The sequence below is a fragment of the Lissotriton vulgaris genome, chromosome 8 (assembly GCF_964263255.1).
Source record: "Lissotriton vulgaris chromosome 8, aLisVul1.2, whole genome shotgun sequence".
NCBI lineage: Eukaryota > Metazoa > Chordata > Amphibia > Caudata > Salamandridae > Lissotriton > Lissotriton vulgaris.
In genome coordinates, this window is record NC_141696.1 from 6,778,572 (window position 1) to 6,801,848 (window position 23,277).

Below are 23,277 nucleotides of genomic sequence, written 5' to 3' on the forward strand. Positions count from 1 at the left end.
TACAGAGTATCACCTCCGTCACTGAACACGCTGTCGCTACGTCTGCCCCATATGCGCGGCATTTTTTAAATGGAGTGACCCATTTAGCGACTATATAATCCACACAGACTCAACAACTATACTTCTCACCATGAGATCGTCCGACGAGCGCCTCGTCTTGTTCGTAACTGTCTCTGCTCATATCTCATGGTGATATGCATCCGTAAAGTGTGCGCACGCCCCTGCATTCCGATCACATGTGTATCTATCTCTAACAAAGCGGCCATCTTAGAACGGTGGTTCATGCATAAGAATTCTAGCCTTTCTAGTTGATTTCAGTGCGCAACTGCCAGCATACATTTGTTGATATAATTGCTTACATTTCCCATTCTCATGTGTGCATAGACGGGGTTGTTTACAAGTGGTGAAACGGTCTATTGAATCCACTCAAAGTGCTATCACGTGATCCGGTATCGGATCTGGCGGCCATCTTAGAGTAGTCGACAGTAAAGCTATTAAGGATAGAGCTTCACTAGACGCTACACACATTGTGGAACAACTACAAGAGATAGTAAAACCATATTTTCAGACTAAAGAGTCTTGTGTTTGATAGACGAGGAAAGTCCGATATAGTATGGACAAAGGAATGTTTTTTTTCTTTATCTTGCGTCAATAAGGGATATCTGTTGTAGCTCAGAATAGGGCATATACGCCTCCTATAAGGACCCATAATCGGTTTTATCCACAAACTCCCTAGCAATGTCAAAGGTTAAGGAGGTTGATTTGTATTTATTGATACCAAAGAGCAAAGGAAAAAAGTCACAGAGCGTTCATAATTACAGTCCAGGCAAGTACCACTATGTGTGTAAAAGTACCCTGTCAGGAGAAAATACTTATACAAACTCGTTAAAGGAAAAACGGGCAGCCACAAGGCCCATCCCATTACAGTTTGGACCTATTCCACGCTATAATTTTGTTGAGCCCACATTGATCTGTCTTTTCACTATAAATCCAGCGGGCTTCTTTTGAGAGCAAACTTCTCTCCATGTTATGCGGTGTCCCTTTCACCTTTTCCAAAACTGTCCAGGTGAAGGTATGTTTCTCATTAAAACAGTGTTGTACCAATTTTGTCGTTAATATACCTGCCCTTATAGTGCTTAAGTGCTTTTGCACTCTGACTTTGATTTTGCGTAATGTCTGTGAGAAGTTGGCCTGATATATGATGCTCACTAGTTCTAGTGATCACCTTGTACCATGCCAAGCAACCCTTATGATGATTGGTTGTAAGTCAACCTGAAAGACCAGCTATACTAGTGGTATCATGGACAAAGCAGTCTTAGGCTAAACTCTTTAAAGGCATGTGAAGCAAGCTGTTTTACCATACACAATTCCCTTGAATACCAAATGAAAGGACACCACACAGATATATATTGAAAAGATATATAGATTTATTTCTACAAATATCCCCTATACACAGCACAGAAGCAAATGCGTTAAAACAAAACACAGTTTAAATACACAAAAGTTGCACAATATGGATGAGCCCTAGGGGCCACCTAAACCATATATTAAAATAGTGGTATAAGAACCACTATTGGGAAAGGAAAGAGGCCTAGGGCCTGGGGAATCGCTGGAGCTGTTCGGGACTAGCAGTGATGAAGTCGGGAAAGGCCCGCGGGACTCGGGTGCAGCGCTTAAAGCGCACGCATGCACCAATGCAATGTCAATGGTGCGTAAAAGCTACAAAGTTAGTGTTTAAGGAACCTTCCGATGGACCTACAAGGATAAAACTTTAGACACAGGCACTAGAGGTGTATACCAGTGTGGGAACACTGGCGTTGCTGAGTTACCTCACCCACAGGAAGCGGGTGTACAGGTGCGATGTAGTGTCGGGTTTCGTCACGCAGGTCGATGGTGCCTGGAGATGAAGATGCTGCAGGCGGGTCGTCGAGGAGAGTTCCGGAGGATCCAAGGGTGGATCTGAAGAGGTGAAGACCTGAAAGCAGAGGAGACAATGTTCAAAGTCACTAGCCAGTGACTACCTTGGAACCAGGAAGGGGCCAGGCAATGTCGGGTGGAAGCAGGTGAAGAAGTGATGATTGTCTCTGCAGCCACGTGGACACGAAGAGGTCAAGGACGTCCAGGCATTGGTCACGAACTGTCCCACAAAGGCTCTAGCTGATGGTCGTGTCGGCTTCTTGATCTGAGCAAACAGGCCTTGGCTAATGTAAGCCACGCAGGAATCGATGCAAGCTTCTCACTCGGACCAGCAAGGTCAGAGCGGGTGCTCCTTTTCAGGGGATCAAGGACCAGTCTGGAGCAACCAGACCAGCAGTGTAGTTCATAGTTTTCATCACCAAGATGGCCGCTAGCCACGTGGCAAGTGGCCGGGATGGCGCGTCGAGTGGCACGGTGCAAAAGGGCCCCACGCAGATCGTGGAGATGCTGGGGGGCTGATCTTCGGTGCAAATGCTGCTCGGTGTCGGGGCTTCTCAAACCCCAAAGCACAGCATCGAGGGTGCCTCGGGTGCTGGGCAGTCAGCTTCTCGGGGGTCTTTCAAGGGGACAGGTCCCACTTCTCTCGGTGCCTCCAAGGGTCTCTTCTTTTCAGGGACTGTGGATAGCGCTCTGAGATGTCTGGGAGTCTGGGTCTTGTCAGGCTCTGGGCTCGGGCTCCGCCGGGAGGCGGCAGCAAAGCAGACGTCGAGTTGCTGGTTGGTGCCTGTATTCACAGGGTGGTCACTCCTTGGCCACAAGGGAGATTCTCTTCAGTCTTCTGTGCAGCAGAATGTTGAAGTCCAGTTTTCTTCTTAGTTTCAAGTCGAGTTCAGGATGATCTGAAGTCCTGGGACACAGCTCCTACACTTATTCCAATTCTAGGGGACGGATTACCTGCTAGTTCCCTCCTCTGGGTGGGACCAGGAAGGGGGGTGGTTTCACCCCCTTTCCTTTGTCCAGCTTCGCGCCAAGACTGGGGCTGGAAAGCCCCAGCACCGGTTTGAACTGGCCTATGCACGGGGACACCTTGTGTGCCCCTGGCATGTCTGATTCTATTCAGCCCTGTCCTACCCAATGCACAAAATCTTGTCTGGCGTGGTGCTAGCACCTCCCAAGGCAGGAAACCCTTTGTCCAAGCATCCCTCGCTGGAAGGACTCCCAGCAGCAGGAGGTCAGACTTGTGTCTGTGGGGGCAGCATCCATTTTGTGATGCTAAGGCTCACGTTTAACTTTAACCGGGTTCAGGTTAGGTACATGTCGTGTCCCTCTAAAAGGGTGGAATGCTACCCCCATCGCCAGAACTGGCGAGGGGGTAGTATTCCAATTCGTATGACACCTTACTCGACATGTTTTGATAAAGCCAAACCAAAGATAGCATTTAACCGCGAGGTTCATAATGCACTTAAGAGTATATGGTAAGGCAGTATCATGAAACAGCTAAAGGACATGGTTTCGAAAGCTGCAGACAGGCTCAGCTCATGCCAGAGCACCATCTCACATATTTCCAAGCACTCTGCCTCCAGGATTGATGAGGCCTTCCATGGGAGTGGCTGATAGGAACATATGTGTCAATTTTAGGTTAGATATAGACATACTATACCTAAGTAAGGGGTGATTACACCAACGTACCAGAGCTGAGTGATCAGCCAGTTGTGTCAAATATGGAGGCCAGGCCAGGGGTGGCACAATACGTGCTGCAGCCCCTGGTAGGCCTTGGAAGCACCTATTCCCTGGGTACCTGGGGTACACTGTTATAGGGGCCAATAAGGTGAACCAGTTCCAATTGGGTATGTACCTAAGGTACATGGAGTCCATTTTAAGGAGAGACAAATTAGCCTGGGGCCCTGAATAGCAGGATCCCAGGACAACTAAAGTAAAAAAACAGCTAAACACCAGGCAAAAAGTTTGGGGGTAACCATAGTCAGATATCCACCTTCCTACACAACCCCCCCCCCCCCCAAACGAAAGGAGATAAGGCTATCCTTGACCAGGTAAGCCTATATTGCCTGAGTGGCCATATAAGGAAATACCAGCTCTGGCTTGGTTACCCCCTCTCTCATGGTCCACTAAGCAATCCCTCACCCTAAGGGTATCTGAGGGTCTCCGCCATAGGGAATCTCTACCTGTGGTGTGTCTTGGCAAAGTTAAAGGCTGGTGTTGGGATGGAGTACTGAAGTGAGATTCCTCTGTAGGACTCAGCTTCCTCCAATCACTTTCCACCATGTCGGCCTTTCTTTCTTTGACTGAGTTGCACTGTGCTCTCAGGGTCAACCTCTGGCTACCTAAAGCTGGAGGCTGGGTCCCCTTGGTTGGCTTACTGGATGGACAGATCAGGTTTGGGCGCTTTGGGTCCCAGGTTTGGCTGTGCCCAACAGAATCCATCTGTGGGAGGTCCCTAACTAATTTTAAGGGGGATCCCTCAGGAGTTTTTAAAGTTTTCACCTGGCTAGGGCTGCTAGCTTCGGTGTCCCTAATCTGTTGATGTGGGTGCTTCATTTGACAGGGGGCCCTTTGGGGCTCACTGTCCCGCTTGTCCTCTGCAGCCCTGGGCTGACTAAGGCAAGGTAGAGAGGGGCAGGATGCCTGCTCCAGACTGGGTCCCACCTGAGAAGGGTGCACTGACATCAGAGGCTCTGTCAGGCTAGGCCTAACAACCTCTGGGGCAGTTCCTTCATCAGGGGTAAGATCAGTTCCCTGAGGAGGCTGATCCTTTCCTAAAGTCTGGTGGGAGGGAGATTTCTCTTCCTCCTCAATGCTATCTGTTTGTGTGGAGTGATCCATCTTTTCAGGCTTCACAACACATGTATCAGTTTGAGTTTGGGCTGTGGCCATCACAGCCCCTACAACCTTTTCAGGAGGAGACTCAGTTTGGGTATGGGCTGTTACCATCACAGCCCTGCTAATCCTTTCTGGAGGGAAGTTAGCTAAAGATGGGGCTGAGGTTTGCTCAGCCCTACCAACCTTTTCAGGAAGGACATCTTGGATTGGGGCTGTAGCCATCACAGCCCCACTAACCTTTCCATGGAGATTTACCATTCTAGAATGGGTTTGTTGTTCAACCTCAGCCCAGGCTGAGATCTCCAAATCATTACCAAGTAGGCAATCTACAGGCAAGTTTGCTGACACTGCCACTCTCTTTGGGCCAGTGACACCTCCCCAGCTAAGATTGACTACTGCCATGGGATGTTTGGTTTCTATTCCATCAATGTTTGTCACCTGATATTTGGCATCAGGTAAAAGTTGCCTTGAGGGGACTAGACATTCAGCCACCATGATGATGCTAGCTCCTGTGTCCCTAAAGGCCTCAACTTTCAAGCCATTGATGAGGGGTTCTTGTCTATATTTGCTCAAAGTATTTGGGCAATCAGTGAAATTGGCAAGCCCCATGCCAGTCTCATAGACAAGATCAGTTGGGTACCTGGTTAGGCCAGAGTCCACCTGTGTTCCAAAGGTAAACCCACCCAAATTCTTGGGGGTGCTCCCACCACCTGGGGGACCACTGCTAACAGTGACAGGAGGTGTTGGAGCTTTACCTGGAGGTATGTTTTCCTTATTACTATTCTTTGGACAACAGCTGTCTGTTTTCCAATGGCCAACCTGTTTACAGGCATGGCAATAAGGCTTTTTCTGTGTAGAGGAAGTGTCTTGGGACCCACCCCCATCCTTGGAGTTTTGGGGCCCTGGGGAAGTTTTCTCTTTGGTGTTATCCCCACCTTTCTCTTGAGGCTTGGTAGTCTCTTTCTTTTGGTCACCACCCTGGTTCTTAGGCCTGATCCTGATTCTGACCCATTTGTCTGCCCTCTTACCCAATTCTTGTGGAGAGGTCAGATCAGAGTCCACCAGGTGCTGATGTAGAAGCTGATTTTGACAATTACTTAAGATTTGCTCTCTCATAATTAAATTATACAATCCTGTATAGTCTGTAACCTTACTTCCCAGCAACCATCCCTCCAGAGCCTTAGTGGCACATTCAACAAATTCAGACCAGTCCTGGGTCTGTGTCTTCTGGGTTTCTCTGAACATTAACCTGTACTGTTCAGTGGTTAAGCCTAACCCATCAATCAGAGCACTCTTCAGGACCAGGTAGTTTCTAGAATCCCCATCACTAACTGTGAGGAGTCTGTCTCTGCCTCTACCTTCAAAGGAGAGCCACAAGATTGCTGCCCACTGCTCCTGAGGGATCTGCTGTACCATGCAGGCTCTCTCAAGTGAAGTCATCCATTTGTGGATATCATCCCCAGCTTTGTAGGGGGGCACAATCTTACTCAGGTTTCTATTGTCATAGGACCTGTCTTTATCCTTTTGGATATTGCTGCCACCAGTGGATCCTAATCCACTCTCTCTAGGCTGCCTTGCTCTAGCAAGTTTCTCTTTGGCCAGGGCAACTTTTAATTCTTGCTTCTGGATCCTAAGTTCAGCCTCTCTCATTTTGGCCTCATGTTCCCTTCTCTGAGGGCTAGTCACCCCCCTTCTGGAGTGACTATGAGAACCTCTAGAAGCTTGGGAGGTGTTGGATTCACCTGAGTGATTCCTCCTCCTCCTTTGCTCCTGGTTAAGTCCACTTGGGGGTCTGAATGGGTTGGACCCACTTTCAGTCCCAAATAGGCCTAAGTTAGCCTGGTTAAGCCTGCTGACTAACACCTGACTATTTCTCTCATCATCAGAATCACTTTCTTCCTCCTCCTCTTCCTCTTCTTCCTCAGGCTGAGTATCTCCAGTGGTCTGGTTTTCCTCATCTATCTGGATGACAGGGACAGGGGCATCAGTGTTATCATCTTCAGAAGGAGAGCCTCCATCTCCATTCCCTGAGGGGCCTGGTTTGGAGGTCTTTAGAGCTTCAGACTTTTCTAAAAGCTCTCTGAGGTGGTCTGCTGTAGGGGTAGGACCCGTCTTAATTCCTCTTAAGGAACACAGCTGCCTCAGTTCTTTAAAGTTGAATATAGCAAATCTGGATGGTGCCCTTGGAGGGTCACTCTCAACAGAGATAGGTCCAGTGGACCCCTCTGCTCCAGACATTGCTCTAGTGTGGGTGGATATGTTGCAATCTACCTACACTGGTGTTTACCTACTAAACCTATCTAGTAGTTGTAGTCAGGGTGTGCTACTCCCTATCCTCTACAACAACTAAGTTCAGTAGAACTTAAGTATACTAGTCTTGTTTTAGTGTACCTATCAGGTACCTGTATGATCTTTCAAATGATACTCTCAAAGATTGTAATGGTAAAACAACAGCAAGCTCAAATCCCAATCCGCTGCTCACCAATGTGAGAAGTTGGCCTGGTATATGCTGCTCATTAGTTCTAGTGATCACCTTGTACCATGCCAAGCAACCCTTATGGTGCAGGTTGTAAAGTCAACCTTATAGACAAGCTATCCTAGTGGTAGCTTGGACAAAGCAGTCTTAGGCTAAACTCTGTAAAGGCATGTGAAACAAGCTGTTTTACCATACACAATCCCCTTGAATACCAAACGAAAGGACACCACACAGATATATATTGAAAATATATATAGATTTATTCCTACAAATATCCCCTATACTCTTTATGAGCACAGAAGCAAATGCGTTAAAACAAAACACAGTTTAAATACACAAAAGTTGCACAGTATGGATGAGCTCTAGGGGCCACCTAAAGCAAATACTAAAATAGTGGTATAAGAACCACTATTGGGAAAGGAAAGAGGCCTAGGGCCTGGGGAATCGCTGGAGCTGTTCGGGACTAGCAGTGATGAAGTCGGGAAAGGCCCGCGGGACTCGGGTGCAGCGCTTAAAGCGCACGCATGCACCAATGCAATGTCAATGGTGCGTAAAAGTTACAAAGTTAGTGTTTAAGGAACCTTCCGATGGACCTACAAGGATAAAACTTTAGACACAGGCACTAGAGCTGTATACCAGTGTGGGAACACCGGCCTTGCTGAGTTACCTCACCCACAGGAAGCGGGTGCACAGGTGCGAAGTAGTGTCGGGTTTCGTCACGCAGGTCGATGGTGCCTGGAGATGAAGATGCTGCAGGCGGGTCGTCGAGGAGAGTTCCAGAGGATCCAAGGGTGGATCTGAAGAGGTGAAGACCTGAAAGCAGAGGGGACAATGTTCAAAGTCACTAGCCAGTGACTACCGTGGAACCAGATGGAACCAGGCAATGTCGGGTGCAAACAGGTGAAGAAGTGAAGATTGTCTCTGCAGCCATGTGGACACGAAGAGGTCAAGGACGTCCAGGCACTGATCACGAGCTGTCCCACGAAGGCTATAGCTGATGGCGGTGTCGGCTTCTTGATCAGAGCAAACAGGCCTTGGCTAATGTAAGCCACGCAGGAATCGATGCAAGCTTCTCACTCGGACCAGCAAGGTCAGAGCAGGTGCTCCTTTTCAGGGGAGCAAGGGCCAGTCTGGAGCAACCAGACCAGCAGTGTAGTTTGTAGGTTTCGTTGCCAAGATGGCCGCTAGCCACGTGGCAAGTGGCCGGGAAGGCGCGTCAAGTGGCAAAGTGCAAAAGGTCCCCACGCAGATTGTGGATATGCTGGGGGGCTGATCTTCGGTGCAAATGCTGCTCGGTGTTGGGGCTTCTCAAACCCCACAGCACAGCGTCGAGGGTGCCTCGGGTGCTGCGCAGTCAGCTTCTCGGGGGTCTTTCAAGGGGTCCGGTCCCACGTCTCTCGGTGCCTCCACGGGTCTCTTCTTTTCAGGGACTGTCGATCAGGCTCTGAGATGTCTGGGACTCTGGGTCTTGTCAGTCTCTGGGCTCCGGCTCCGGCGGGAGGTGGCGGCAAAGTGTCCTAGAACCACTTTCACAGTATGCAGACTTTTTCTGAGAGAATCGGTGGTGAATCAGAAATCCTTTGTTAAGGACACCACCGATATTCTCAATGTCTTGGAGGATATACAATATGATCCCACTCCAGAGTTCTTTGTCACGATTGACATTGAATCCTTGTACACTTGCATACCCCAGGACGCGGCACTGGTGGCAGCAGCCCGCGCCCTGGGTGACCAGGAATAGTTTTATGATACTACCCAGGCATTTGTACTTCAGTGCATTGAATTGCCCCTCACAAGAAATTATTTCAGCTACAAGAACCAGCTCTATCTCCAGATTTCGGGGACCTCAATGGGGGCCACTATGGCTCCTAGTCTGGCCTGCATCTACGTTGGGCAGTTTGAGGAGCACGTCATCTATCCTAACCACCTCAAGAGCAATTTCCGTCTCTGGAAGAGATATATAGATGACGTGCTCTGCATCTGGTCAGGCATGGAGGAGGACCTACTGAATTTTTTGAACTGTCTCAATGAGCAAGATGCAAATTTAAAACTCACCTGGACCTATGACAGACACAAGGCAGTATACCTGGACCTTGATATTGAATACAGAAATAATAAGATTAACACCTGTGTATACCAGAAGCCCACAGACAGAAACTCCCTGCTCTCCTATGATTCCTTCCACCCCAGAGCATTGAGAGATAACCTGCCTGTGGGGCATTTTTTGAGATGCAGGCGGAATTGTTCCTCGACTAACACGATTTTGGATCAATCCGAAGAACTGACCACCAAATTGGTGAATTGGAACTATCCCAAAAAAGTTGTGAAACAAGCCAAAAAAAGGGCTGTTAACACACCACGCAGTGCCCTTCTGGAGAAAGTTGTTAGGCAAAGAGAGGAGTGTGTTCCAGTGGTAATGACATACGACCCGATGGAGACCAAAATAAGACAATCTATTCGAAAACATTGGTCCCTGTTATCGAACAATGAATTTCAAATGCCGCCACCTAGATTCGCGTTCAAAAGAGCGTGTAATCTGAAGGACAAACTTGTACATACCCGTGAGCCTGTAGAAAGAACTGCCCCGGTGTCTACAGTTCCTAATGGTCATTACCCTTGCGGTACCTGTTCTGTCTGCCTACTCACTAAGAAGAACACTAATGTGTTGCTAACATCAGGCAAAGAATGGTTTCTCAATCAATTCAGTAATTGTAATACTACCCATGTGGTGTATAGACTTACGTGCCAATGTGGTTTACACTACATTGGATTGACATCACGCAAAATCAAAGTCAGAGTGCAAGAGCACTTAAGCACTATAAGGGCAGGTATATTAACGACAACATTGGTACAACACTGTTTTAATGAGAAACATACCTTCACATGGACAGTTTTGGAAAAGGTGAAAGGGACACCGCATAACATGGAGAGAAGTTTGCTCTCAAAAGAAGCTCGCTGGATTTATAGTGAAAAGACAGATCAATGTGGGCTCAACAAAATTATAGAGTGGAATAGGTCCAAACTGTAATGGGATGGGCCTTGTGGCTGCCCGTTTTTCCTTTAACGAGTTTGTATAAGTATTTTCTCCTGACAGGGTACTTTTACACACATAGTGGTACTTGCCTGGACTGTAATTATGAACGCTCTGTGTCTTTTTTCCTTTGCCCTTTGGTATCAATAAATACAAATCAACCTCCTTAACCTTTGACATTGCTAGGGAGTTTGTGGATAAAACCGATTATGGGTCCTTATAGGAGGCGTATATGCCCTATTCTGAGTTACAACAGATATCCCTTATTGACGCAAGATAAAGAAAAAAAACATTCCTTTGTCCATACTATATCGGACTTTCCTCGTCTATCAAACACAAGACTCTTTAGTCTGAAAATATGGTTTTACTATCACTTGTAGTTGTTCCACAATGTGTATAGTGTCTAGTGAAGCTCTATCCTTGATAGCTTTACTTTTGACTAGTCTAAGATGGCCGCCAGATCCGATACCGGATCACGTGAGTGCACTTCGAGTGGATTCAATAGACCGTTTCACCACTTGTAAACAACCCTGTCTATGCACACATGAGAATGGGAAATGTAAGCAATTATATCAACAAATGTATGCTGGCAGTTGCGTACTGAAATCAACTGGACTGGCTAGAATTCTTATGCATGAACCACCGTTCTTAGATGGCCGCTTTGGTAGAGATAGATACACACGTGATCGTAATGCAGGGGCGTGCGTACACTGTACGGATGCATTTCACCATGAGATTTGAGCAGAGACAGTTCAGAACGAGACGAGGCGCTAGTCAAACGATCTCACGGTGAAAAGTATAGTTGTTGAGTCTGTGTGGATTATATAGTCGCTAAATGGGTCACTCCATGTAAAATATGCCGCGCATATGGGGCAGACGTAGCGACAGCGTGTTCAGTGACGGAGGTGATACTCTGTAAAACCGCGTGTGTATGGTGACATCTTATACCGTCAAAGAAACGTTCCAGGCAGCATTACCCTTTGGTCACCAGTATGGATGGGGGGCCCATTCAGCAGCATGAGTGTGTGTGTGGGGCTCCGAATACAAGTAGAAGTGTAGCGGAAAAACCTTGGTACACTACACTGTGTCTCCTATTAGAGAGTGGATGGCCCCGGGTGGTGTAAGAAGATGCTTACTACACTGAAATACTGCTGACAGCTAGCATGACCTTTTGTTTTTACACGCCCAGATTGATACATACAAGCTAAGTGAAGGTGGAGACTCACGCTAGGAGTATTTCTTCATCCCATTTGATTCCCAGGCAGCTGGTATGAGCATTCAGGCTGCTTTAGGGTAAATAACGTTCACACATTGTTTTTTTAAATATATACAGCAGACTAGGGTGAGTTTGCACGTTTTTAACTTCTTATATTTGCCTATTTCTTTGGCAGTTAACACAGAACAAGTGTCCAAGAGTGGAGTGGCAACATATAGTGCAGCCCTGATGAATCTGCCAAAATTGTTGTGGCAGTGAAACATGTCGGCAATGGCAATAGGTAATGGTAGAAAACAAAACATGTGTGTGGAGGGTCAAGGGGAATATTTAACGACCTCTCTGCTCACTCCCCTACTCTGAGATACAACATACACAGGAGAGCAGACAAGGTCTGGAAATAAGGTGTACAGAGATGTTGGCGAATGTGCAACAGTGGGTGCATGCGTGAACGTGTGCTGTTGGAAACACAGGCTGGAGAAAACTCCCATCAGACCACCCTTGATGGTGGATTTCACGTCATATGGGATGTTTAACCGATCATTCCATCTCACAACTGACCATATAGTGCCGCTGTAGACATGGATGTCGGTATTCTAGCCGTGATGTCCATTGTGAAGTAGTATTTACTAAAGTGCAGTGCAAAAATAACTGTGATAAATAAAATTGACTACACAGGCGCTGTGCAATATTCAAAACGCAATCTATGTGTCAAATGTTAAAACCACGCCGAGTAGTACGACTACCCCATGGCGCTGTGCAGGACGGTCGACATGTTTCAGCCCAAGGGGCTTCTACCCCGGCTTTCTTCAGGACCATAGAACAAAGCTACTGCAACTGGGAATAATGTGTTTGAAAAGAATGGACAAATAATGTACTACAAAGGTTACATATCTACCAGGAACGCCCACTGGAAGGAGAGAGGAGCATCTTCTTCCTGGAAAAAATGTTTACAAAGCACTATATTATACACAAGCAACCACATGTATACACAGACGTGATGCCAACAAAACACACACCTGCCTTTTGATTTTATCTGCGTCAATGGGCATAATGCAATCCTTGTTGTTGGTTGCTAATTATAACGCTATGACAATTTCATGCCATCTTTCGAAAAAACCGGCTATTGCACAAGCGCTACAGAGCAGTGTCTCCCTTGCGCGTTTGTCCACAAGCTATCTTTGGATTGTCGGCTATTGCGCATGCGCGAGAGAGCAGTGTCTCTCCTTTCTCGCGTCTTTACTCGCGCTTTCCTTCGCGCGTTTGCCCTCCATTGGCAGTATTCCAACGCCCTTTTTTGGCTTCTCCTAAGTGGATGGGAGCTATAAAACGACCAGGGGTGATCCGACCAGACACCTCTACTTCCGCTCGAGTCACCGTTGGGGGTACCGACGGATAGGTAAGTCCCTTGATGAAGCCTTCGCTAACAGGCAGCTTCCCATGCTATTGAGTATAGGAGTTTTGTATGGCCCCCTGTGCCCCTTAGTAACTAAATCATGGCTTGCTACCTTTTGGTACTTTTAATAGCCCCTCACTATGTACAACTCCTCAGTAGGTACCCTATCTATTAGGCTACACTGTGGCTCTAGGCAGGTGCCTAGGTGCTATCAAGCAACCATTAAGAGATTGTATGTTTTACATCATAGTGTTACGTATTTTAGTGTCTGGCTAATGGGTGGGATCTTGGGTTTAACAGTTGGGTGACTATCACACGTCTGTTGGGTTGGTGTGTAGAGCAATTGGCTTGGACACTGTAGAGTTGCGTGCTTACAGTGTTCCTTTTTTCTACACCACAGAGCGGGGCCTCATTCTCCCGAGCGGTCGCCGGGTGAGGTGAGGTCTTCACCCACACAAAGCTGGGTGAGTAGCAGTGTGAAGAAATACTTCATGCTGTATAAGCTAATATGCTTGTTCATAATGCTGAATGCAAATTTCATTCAGGCAGGTGTGTGTTTTGTTGGCATCACGTCTGTGTATACATGTGGTTGCTTGTGTATAATATAGTGCTTTGTAAACATTTTTTCCAGGAAGAAGATGCTCCTCTCTCCTTCCAGTGGGCGTTCCTGGTAGATATGTAACCTTTGTAGTACATTATTTGTCCATTCTTTTCAAACACATTATTCCCAGTTGCAGTAGCTTTGTTCTATGGTCCTGAAGAAAGCCGGGGTAGAAGCCCCTTGGGCTGAAACATGTCGACCGTCCTGCACAGCGCCATGGGGTAGTCGTACTACTCGGCGTGGTTTTAACATTTGACACATAGATTGCGTTTTGAATATTGCACAGCGCCTGTGTAGTCAATTTTATTTATCACAGTTATTTTTGCACTGCACTTTAGTAAATACTACTTCACAATGGACATCATGGCTAGAATACCGACATCCATGTCTACAGCGGCACTATATGGTCAGTTGTGAGATGGAATGATCGGTTAAACATCCCATATGACGTGAAATCCACCATCAAGGGTGGTCTGATGGGAGTTTTCTCCAGCCTGTGTTTCCAACAGCACACGTTCACGCATGCACCCACTGTTGCACATTCGCCAACATCTCTGTACACCTTATTTCCAGACCTTGTCTGCTCTCCTGTGTATGTTGTATCTCAATAGGTAATGGTATGCATGAATAGCTACCAGCCTTTTTATTTCAACAGCAGACATTCATTTCTCTATGAATAAGGTTATTGAAGAGAAATGGATGTTGTGTTTTATGCACTTGTTTATGTAATTTTTGTCACTAGCAGATTTTTTCTGCTTCCACTGTTTGTTGCACCGTTTGGTTTATTGTTTTGGACACTCTTTTTCTTTTTTCTTTGAGAATCAGATGACAACTGATGATGAGACAGGGGCTTGTCTGGAGATTACATACCAGTTACCCCGTTAGTGGTGTTTCCGTGAGGTGTCATTCGTTTCGCGCACATTTTTTCTAAGTAGAACTTGGTCTAACGCTGATGGTGTGGATGTCTGGTACTGATTAGAGGTGTCAGACATTTTTTAGATGGTGTTCTGTGTAACTGTCAAGGAAGATTGGCTTTTTATTTATAATTGAAGAAAAATATGGGCGAGGTGCAGTGAATTGTCCCCTTATGCGAATGAAATTACATAGGGGAAGATAATAGTTATCAGTACGTTCAGACTGTTCTATCATACAAGTAACTGAGACAATTAGCATCCTTGGGACAGGGTCTTTTGTTGTTGGTTAATGTCTGAGTGGAGGGCGACCCAGACCAATTTTCCCTTTGAGCTCCTATCTAGGTTAGAGCGTTTGGGGGTGCCCTGACTGCAATTTTCATCTCCCTTTTCTCCAGCCTAGACCACACTTGACGGATCAGCAAGTGCCGACCGTACTGGCAGCCTTGATCAATGCACGTTCTATGGTGAAACATTCAGCTAACATTTACTAGCTTATAATTGACTACAATCTAGACATCCTGTTTATCACAGAAACGTGGCTCAGGAAGTCCTGCGCACAGGTGGTCGAGCTGCCCGTTTCTCGAGGTTACCGTCTAGCTCGGGCCGACCGCAGTACGGGGAGAGGGTGAAGTACTGCCGTGGTGTTTAGGGAATCATGAGCATTTGTATGTGAAAAATCCACGACTGTGTTGGAGGGAGAAGCTTTTGATTTCTCCTTCATCTTGACGCCCCATTTTATGTTAGGGGGAACTTTGATCTACCGCCCGCCCGGGCAGATTGGGTCATTTTTAAAGTCTTTAGGCGAGTCTCTGGAGGAGCGAGCTCTTCGCTTTCCCAGATTTCTTCTCCTCAGTGACTTCAATATCCATTTAGACTCCCCGGGGACCCCTGACACATTGGCCCTTCTGGACCTCTTGCGTGTAACTCAGCTGACCCAGTGGGTCTCCAAACCCACTCACTCGCAGGGTCACGTGTTAGATCTGGTGTGCTCCAACTTTGCACTTGATGTAAAAGATCCTCTGCCGGTGACTTGGTCAGACCATGCCTTCATCACCTTTTCATGGGCCATGAGCAAGCCGTCTCACCAACCACCTCCTCTCTAGGGGTCTCTAGCCCGCAAGATCAGCATTCCATGACTGGTGGAGGCCCTTTCTCATTCGCAGGTAGCCCCTGCCGATGATCTGGAAGAGCAAGTTGACCAATTTAACACCTGGGTCAGCCATTTGGTTGAATCCATCTGCAAACCCTTGTCTAGAGCACTCCAGTGCGAGTCGCCCTCTCAACCCTGGTACTCGTCTATGCTAAAAGATCTGAAGCTGAACTGTAAGAAGTTGGAACGGCTATGGAGGGTGGCTTACTGCCCGCTAGCCAAATCTAAGCTTCGCTCATCTCAGAGAATATATTACACCGCGGTGAGGAATGCAAAAGTGAGTATTAAACATCTAGAATTATGAAGGCTGATAACAATGGCAAAGAGATCTTTGCCATTGTACAAAGCTTTACGTCTCCCCGAGCTGAGCTAAAGTCCATCCCCGTCTCTGCAGGTTGGTGTGAGGAGCTTTTGCCTTTCTTCATTAATAAGATCAAACTTATTGAAGAAAGCTTAGCCTTGTCTGCCACCTCATCTCACCCTCCACCTGATTTCACGATCTGCTCCCCCCCCCCCAGTAGGTGTCTCTCCCAGTTCGACCTGGTAGAACTGCCAGATAGTCTTACCATCCTCAAATCACTAAAATCAGGATCTCCCGCAGATCCCTGCCCTGCCAGGGTTCTGGCCGGAGTGGCTGATACTATAGGCATGGAAGTCACAGACATGGTTAACAGGTCGTTGCAGTCAGCAACGGTGCCGAGACAATGGAAGCAGGCTAAGCTCCTTCCACTGTTAAAGAAACCATCGGCAGATCCGCTTATAACAGCAAACTACCGGCCTATTTCCCTGCTACCAGCACTGGCCAAAGTCTGTGAGAAGGTGGCCTTTCGCCAACTGAATGCTTTTGTTGAAGACTCGGGGGCTCTCCACCCAGCGCAGCCAGGCTTCAGATCATCATATAGTACGGAGACTTCCCTTGTTGAGGTGACGGAGGCCATCAGGGAATGCCTGGATAAGGGCGGCAGAGCTGCTCTGATTTTATTGGACCTCTCTGCCCCCTTCCACACGGTACCTCACCAGCTTCTCCTGGTGCAGCTATCATCCATCGGCCTCTCCAGGTCTGTGTGGTCATGGTTGGAATCCTTTCTTAATTCCCACTCCCAGCAAATCTGGATGCCCCCTTACTCTTCTTCGGCCAGAGAGGTTCAGAAGGGGGTCCCTCAGGGCTCGACGTTGAGCCCGCTTCTTTTTAACATCTACATGACCCCACTGATCTTCCTGGCTGAAGAATTGGGTGCCAAGATTATTGCCTACGCTGACGACACCCAGCTTCTGTTTACCTGGGACGACACGAACGTCGGTACAGAAGTGGCGCAAAGATGCCTAGCCGCTGTGTTCTCATGGCTTGCCCAGGTTAAATTAAAATGTAATGAGGGGAAATCAGAAATCATATTATATGGGCAATTTCCCTCTCAGTTTACAGAAGCTCTATGGTCCCCTGATTTTCCCCGTCCAATATCTGAGGGTGGCCCAGCCAAGAATCTAGGTATTTGGTTTGAAGCAGACCTTAGGTTTACAGAGCATATAAAAAGACTTACGGACGTCTGCTTCGGGACCCTCAAGTCCTTAGGCAGATTCTTTCCTTTGCTCCCTCAGCCGGCCAAGGAGATGGTCGCCCGGGCACTCATCTTGTCTCGCCTGGACTATGCCAATGCGCTTTTTCTTGGCATCCTGGCATACCTGGTCAACAAGTTACAACTTATTCAGAATGCTGCAGCGATACTCCTCTTCGGCATCTCTAAGCGAACCAGCATAAGATCACAAATGTGCTCGCTCCATTGGCTGCCGGTGAGCCAGAGGGTACAGTTTAAGGCTCTTGTCTTAACTCACAGAGCCTTGCATGACTCTGGCCCCTCCTATATCAAGAAGAGAGTGGCCTTCTACATTCCCCGATGATCCCTAAGGTCGGCTGCCCAATGACTGATGGTAATCCCCTACTTCCGTCGAGCTAGGATGGGCGGCCGGTCTCTTTCGGTCAAAGCAGCCATTCTTTGGAATGCCCTCCCCATAGCGCTGCATCACACTCAGAACCTAAGATGTTTTTAAAAACTCCTTAAAACACACCTTTTTAAACAGGCCTACTAATTCGTTTTTTCTCGCCATCGGTTTACTACTGCATCGCTCCAGGATACTCAAGAGTAGTTGTGTGCGCTACAAATTCCAATATAACATAACGTAACATAACCCTCACACACCCTCTCACCCTCCCACCCCCTAACCCTCACATCCCATCACCCTCACATCCCCTCACCCTCACATCCCCTGACCCTCCTGCACACCCCCACCCTGACACCCCCTCCCCCTCACACACCCTCACTCTCACCCACCCTCACCCACCCTCTCACCCTCACAAACCCTCATATCCCCTCACCCTCACACCCCCCATCCCTCACACACCCTCACCCTCACACACCCCATCACCCTCACACACCATCACTCCCACACACCCTCTCCCCCTCAAATCCCCACATTCCCTCACACCCCCACACACCCTCACCCTCACAACCTCACCCTCATACACCCCCTCACTCTCACACCACCTCACCCTCACACCCCCTCATCCTCACACCCCCTCACACACCCTCACCCTCACACACCATCATCCTCACAAACCCTCACCCTCACTCACCCTCTCACCCTCACACCCCCTCTCACCTTCACACACCCTCTCACCTTCACACCCCCACTCACCCTCTTACCCCCTCAACCTCACACCTTCTCACCCTCACACTCACACCCCCACACCTTCACCATCACACACCCTCACTCACCATCTCACTCTCACACATCCTCTCACCCTCACACACCTTCTCACCCTCACACCCCATCACCCTCACACCCCCTCACCCTCACCCCCTCACCCTCACACCCCCTCACAACCCCACACCCTGACTCTCGCAACCCCACCCCCTCCCCCTCACACCCACTCACACCCACTCACCCCATACCCTCAAACCCCCACACCCTCACACCCCTCACCCTCACACATACCCTCACCCTCACACACCCTCAACCTCACACCCACTCACCCTCACTCCCCCTCACCCTCACAACCCCTCGCCCTAACACACCCTCACACCCCCTGACCCTCACACCCCCTCACACCCAATCACCCTCACACACCCTCACCCTCACACACCCTCACATACTCTCCCTCACCCTCACACACACTCACACCCCCTCACCCTCACACCCCCTCACTCACCCTCACACACCCTCACCCTCACCCCCCCTCACCCTCACACTCCCTCACCCCCTCAGAAACCCTCACTCATCCACACACACTATCCCTCAGACACCGTCACCCTCACACCCCCTCACCCTCACACCCCTCACCCTCACACCCCCTCACCCTCACACCCCCTCACCCCCTCACACACCCTCTCACCCTCACATACCCGCACACCCTCACACACTCTCACCCTCACACACCCTCGCCCTCACACACCCTCACCCACACGCCAGTCATCCTCACCCCCATCACCCTCACCCTCCCTCACCCTCATACACCCTCACACCCTCTCACCCTCACACCCTCAGCCTCACACCCTCACCCTCACACCCCCTCACCCTCACAACCCCACACCCTCACCCTCACAACCCCACACCCTCCCCCTCACACACCCTCACACCCACTCTCCCCAAAGCCTCAAACCCCCACACTCTTGCTCCCCTCACCCTCACACACACCGTAACCCTCACATACCCTCACCCTCACTCCCCCTCACCCCCTCACTGTCACACCCCCTCAACCCCTCCCACCCTCAGACACCCTCACTCACCCTCACACACTCACCCTCACACTCCCTTTCCCTCACACCCCCTCACCCTCACACCCCCTCACCCTCACACACTCACCTTCACACACCCTCACCTTCACCTGCACACACCATCACTCACACACCTTCACCCTCACACCCTCACACACCCTCACCCTCACACCCCCTCAACCTCACACCCCCTCACCCTCATACCCCCTCACCCTTACTCACCCTCACTCACCCTCACACACACTCACACACCCTCACCCGCACCACAACATCACTATGCGCTACCACAGCATCAATGAACGCCACAGCATCACTCGTTCGCCATCACAAGATCACTCAGCGCCACCACAGCATCAATCTGTGCAACCATTTAACAACACCTGGTTCAAATATGTTCTCTCAATGTTTCAAGCTTTATTACAAATGTAACAATTTTTTTTTAATATTTCACTTCTGTTCTTGGATTTTCGTCACAATAAAATACACTGAACATAATCTTCACAAAAGTTATTTACAAAACTTTAAGCTATTGCCATTATAAATTAAAATAACTTTTATTTAAGTATTAATTATTGGAAAAAAATTAAAAGCTATTGTTATTTGTAATATCAATACATGTAAGACATGTAAATACAACACATATTGCATTACAAATGCTATAGGTGTGTGTTGGACACGGCCTCGTGGCGTGGTCCGACCCCTCCCGCATGGCGGGCCCAGGACGACATCGGCCCTCCATCGACCTGCTGTCGACCCCCCTGACACGAACATTCACGAACCCTCGGCAAGAGCAGCCTCCCCGGCAACCTGCGGCTCTCCCCATTCCTGGTACCCTGGCGGACCCTGCTCACCAACGCTGACGGACAGTCGCCCATGCCAGGCCACCATTTCCGGCCCGACGCCATCTTGGGCCCATCACGTCCCGAGCACGTGGCCGCAGCCTTCCCTGGGCCCGGCCCCGGCCAGCCCCGACATCGAGGCACCAAGATCCTCCCAGGTGGTCGAGTGGCCACTTGACGAGATCCCGGAGGAGGGGAGTTTCGATGGGCCTCCAGCCGTCCCCGGACGCCTGGTATCGATCGCCCTCCAGCCTCCCTGGGTGCTGGCTCCACCCCCCTGCTGGGTGTCTGGACACCTTCATCCCGGCCCCTCTGACCCCGAGGCGCGAGGGTCCGGACATCAAAGGACTCCAGTCCTATATCTGGGCCAGCCCTGGATTAGGACTCCATTTGTATCTTGGAGTCGAAGCCCTGCTGACCTTGTCGCGGCTGATCCTGATCCAAACTCTTGCACCTGGAACCTTCGAGGCCCTGCTGACGCTGTCGCGGCCTGACCAAGTTGAACCACCTTCGAGGCCCTGCTGACGCTGTTGCGGCCTCACCGAACTGAACCACCTTCGAGGCCCTGCTGACGCTGTCGCGGCCTGACCGAGCGGAACCATCATCGAGGCCCTGCTGACGCTGTCGCGGCCTGACCCCTTGAACTATCCACGCACCAGTTGGTGCCAAGACTGTCCCGCTACCCCCTATCCTCGAGACCAAGACTTTACGGATCCCTCGATCCTTGCCTGCTATCCTGCCAAGAACTTGCCTTGATTACTTATATAAAGATTCTTGTGAATATCCCTCCTGTGTGGTGTCCATCTGTAAGTAGTGTGATTGCTCTGCTGTTACGATTGTAGGAGAGGAGCCTCGCCAAGGAGGCCTCCCTACGGCGCTCGGCCTTTCCCATACCAAGAGGTGGGTCTCGGGGCGGGCAGTCAGACATCTTCTCTCTCCCCTGGGATCGCCTGTCCAACAGTGTCACATTTGCGAAAGTTATAACTATTGGCATTGTAAATGACAAAGCTATTAATTTCGCTATTTTAAAAACCAAAACATAAATAAAAATGTTGTCATTTACAATACCAATAGCTCAAACTTTCCTAATGCGAGACCTATTGCATTGCAAATGCTTGTTTTTTAAGAGGGGGCTATGTCGCCCCCCTTCTTTTTCTAATTTTTTGGCCCTGGGGACCCCATTGCCCAGGGCCTGCCCCCTATTTTTTTTTTTTAAACTAAAATATCGGGAAGGGGTCTGCTTGGCCTTCCTCCCAAGGCCATAATCTGCCCCGGGGACCCCATCCCCCGGGGCATGGTTCTTTATTTTTTATTTTATTTTTTTGAGGGGGGCTGCCGTACCGCCCTTCTTAGGCCATTTGTGACCCCGGGGACCCCATCCCCTGTGGCCGGCCTTTGTTTATTTTTTATTTATATATTTTTATATTTTTTTTAACTTGAGGAGGGGGCCACGTACCCCCCTCCTGGGCCACTAATTGCCCCGGGGACCCTGTCCCCCGGGGTTGGCCCTCTCCTTTGGGGACCATTGGGGGGTCCCCAATACCCCCACGGTCACGCCGGCTCCCCGCCTCCTGCGGGAGCCAACATTGCTTTTCCGCATGGGGAGCTGCTGACATGCAGCTCCCTGTTTGGAAAAGTAATTTGGTTTGAATTTTGAAAGAGAGAGCTGCTTTCCCTGCTCTCTCTTTCAAAAAACAAACCAAGTTTGCTATGGCACGGAGGATGCCGCGAGGCTCCTACCCTGCCGTAGCAAACTACAGTGTCCCGGGGGAAGGCACCCCAGGACACTGCAGAAGCCGGTCCTGGGGAGTGGTGGTCCCCAGGGCCATCATTGGCTCCATCATTGGCTACATGAGGGGGGCTGCGCGTCCTCCCTCCCACTTAATAAAAAGCCCCAGGGGTGTTGGTCCTCAGGGATTGGGGGTCCTTTATGGACCCCCTTTTCTGAATATGTCAAGCCCCGGGGAGGGGGCGATCACTGGGGCATATGGGAGGCTTGAGCCCCCCCACACAGGCTATTAATTTATTTATTAAACACAAGCCTGTGTTAGACCTGGCACCTTGGTGTGGGTCTCCCTTCCACTTTTTATTGCTGTGCCTCGTGTGTTTTGCTGGTGTTCGCTGCTCAGAGAATTGTGCCACTTCCAATCAGTGCCACAGTGCAAGTGCTCCCTGTATCAAATGTGTATATTGATTTGATTCCATGATTGGCTTATTTGGTTTACTGTCAGACCCCAGTACAGTGCACCAAGAGTGCCCAGGGCTTTTAAATCCAAATGCTGCTGGTGGGCTTGCACACTGGTTGTGCCACCCACAGAAGCGGCCCGGTAAAATGTGTCTAAGGTCTGCCATTGCAGAACCTGCCTGCAGCCACGTGCTGTCATGCTGACTGGGCGAGTGTGCCCACTCGCCAGTCCCTAAACCTTCCCTTTTCTTCATATCAGTCACCCCTATGGTAGGCCCAAGGGCATGGTGCATTGTAAGTAGAAGGTAGGACAAGCCCTGATGTGTGTGGCATGTCCTAATAGTGAATTACAGCCATTTTCGTTTTTCACTATTGCAAGGATACCTGTTCTTATAGGCCAGAATGTATATTTACAACAAGGGGTGGTGAGGGACAGAGTCTCTGAATTAAGCAGAAAGCTCTCACCACCACACTCCTGAGGCGGAAGCCGGGAGAGCGCGTAGCGCATTGCTTTGCTTTTTTAAAATTGTATTCTGTCACTGAATAACGTGTGCTAGCTTTTAAGACTCACCACAGCACCCTGCAACTCCCAGCAAATCGAGCACTTGACCCAGCCACGTAGCGGACTTTAACGCTGCCAGCTGATACAGAAACTGCTCCACTCCTCGGACGCTCGCAGCGCGAGGAGTCAGGCCACGCCCACTTGCTTGGCCACGCCCCCCACGAGTCGACTACTTAAACGCTGTTTGAAAGCGCCAGGTAGTAATTGACCACACTCCTGAGGCGGAAGCCGGGAGAGCGCGTAGCGCATTGCTTTGCTTTTTTAAAATTGTATTCTGTCACTGAATAACGTGTGCTAGCTTTTAAGACTCACCACAGCACCCTGCAACTCCCAGCAAATCGAGCACTTGACCCAGCCACGTAGCGGACTTTAACGCTGCCAGCTG

The 23,277-nt window shown here is 49.3% G+C and overlaps 2 protein-coding genes across 2 annotated transcripts; both read right to left on the reverse strand.

The window, feature by feature from the left end:
- Window positions 1-3,954: 3,954 nt before the first annotated feature.
- Window positions 3,955-5,871, reverse strand: LOC147693209 (uncharacterized). The gene has a single exon (XM_086933625.1). The coding sequence runs from the start codon at window positions 5,869-5,871 to the stop codon at window positions 3,955-3,957; it is 1,917 nt and encodes a 638-aa protein (XP_086789751.1).
- A 238-nt stretch (window positions 5,872-6,109) lies between these two features.
- On the reverse strand, window positions 6,110-6,993 carry LOC147693210 (uncharacterized). Its single transcript, XM_086933608.1, has 3 exons — window positions 6,727-6,993; window positions 6,146-6,675; window positions 6,110-6,113 (listed from the first exon to the last, which is right to left on the reverse strand). Exons 1-3 carry the CDS (start codon window positions 6,991-6,993, stop codon window positions 6,110-6,112), a joined length of 801 nt encoding a protein of 266 aa, XP_086789734.1.
- Between the last annotated feature and the right edge of the window lie 16,284 nt (window positions 6,994-23,277).

Bases quoted from the DNA above. Each gene is read 5' to 3' on its own strand.
- LOC147693209 (XM_086933625.1), bottom strand. From the start codon at position 5,871: ATGAGAGAGCAAATCTTAAGTAATTGTCAAAATCAGCTTCTACATCAG.
- LOC147693210 (XM_086933608.1), bottom strand. From the start codon at position 6,993: ATGTCTGGAGCAGAGGGGTCCACTGGACCTATCTCTGTTGAGAGTGAC. The intron at 6,676-6,726 runs GTCATCCAGATA...ACTCAGCCTGAG, and splicing joins ACACTGATGCCCCTGTCCCT to GAAGAAGAGGAAGAGGAGGA.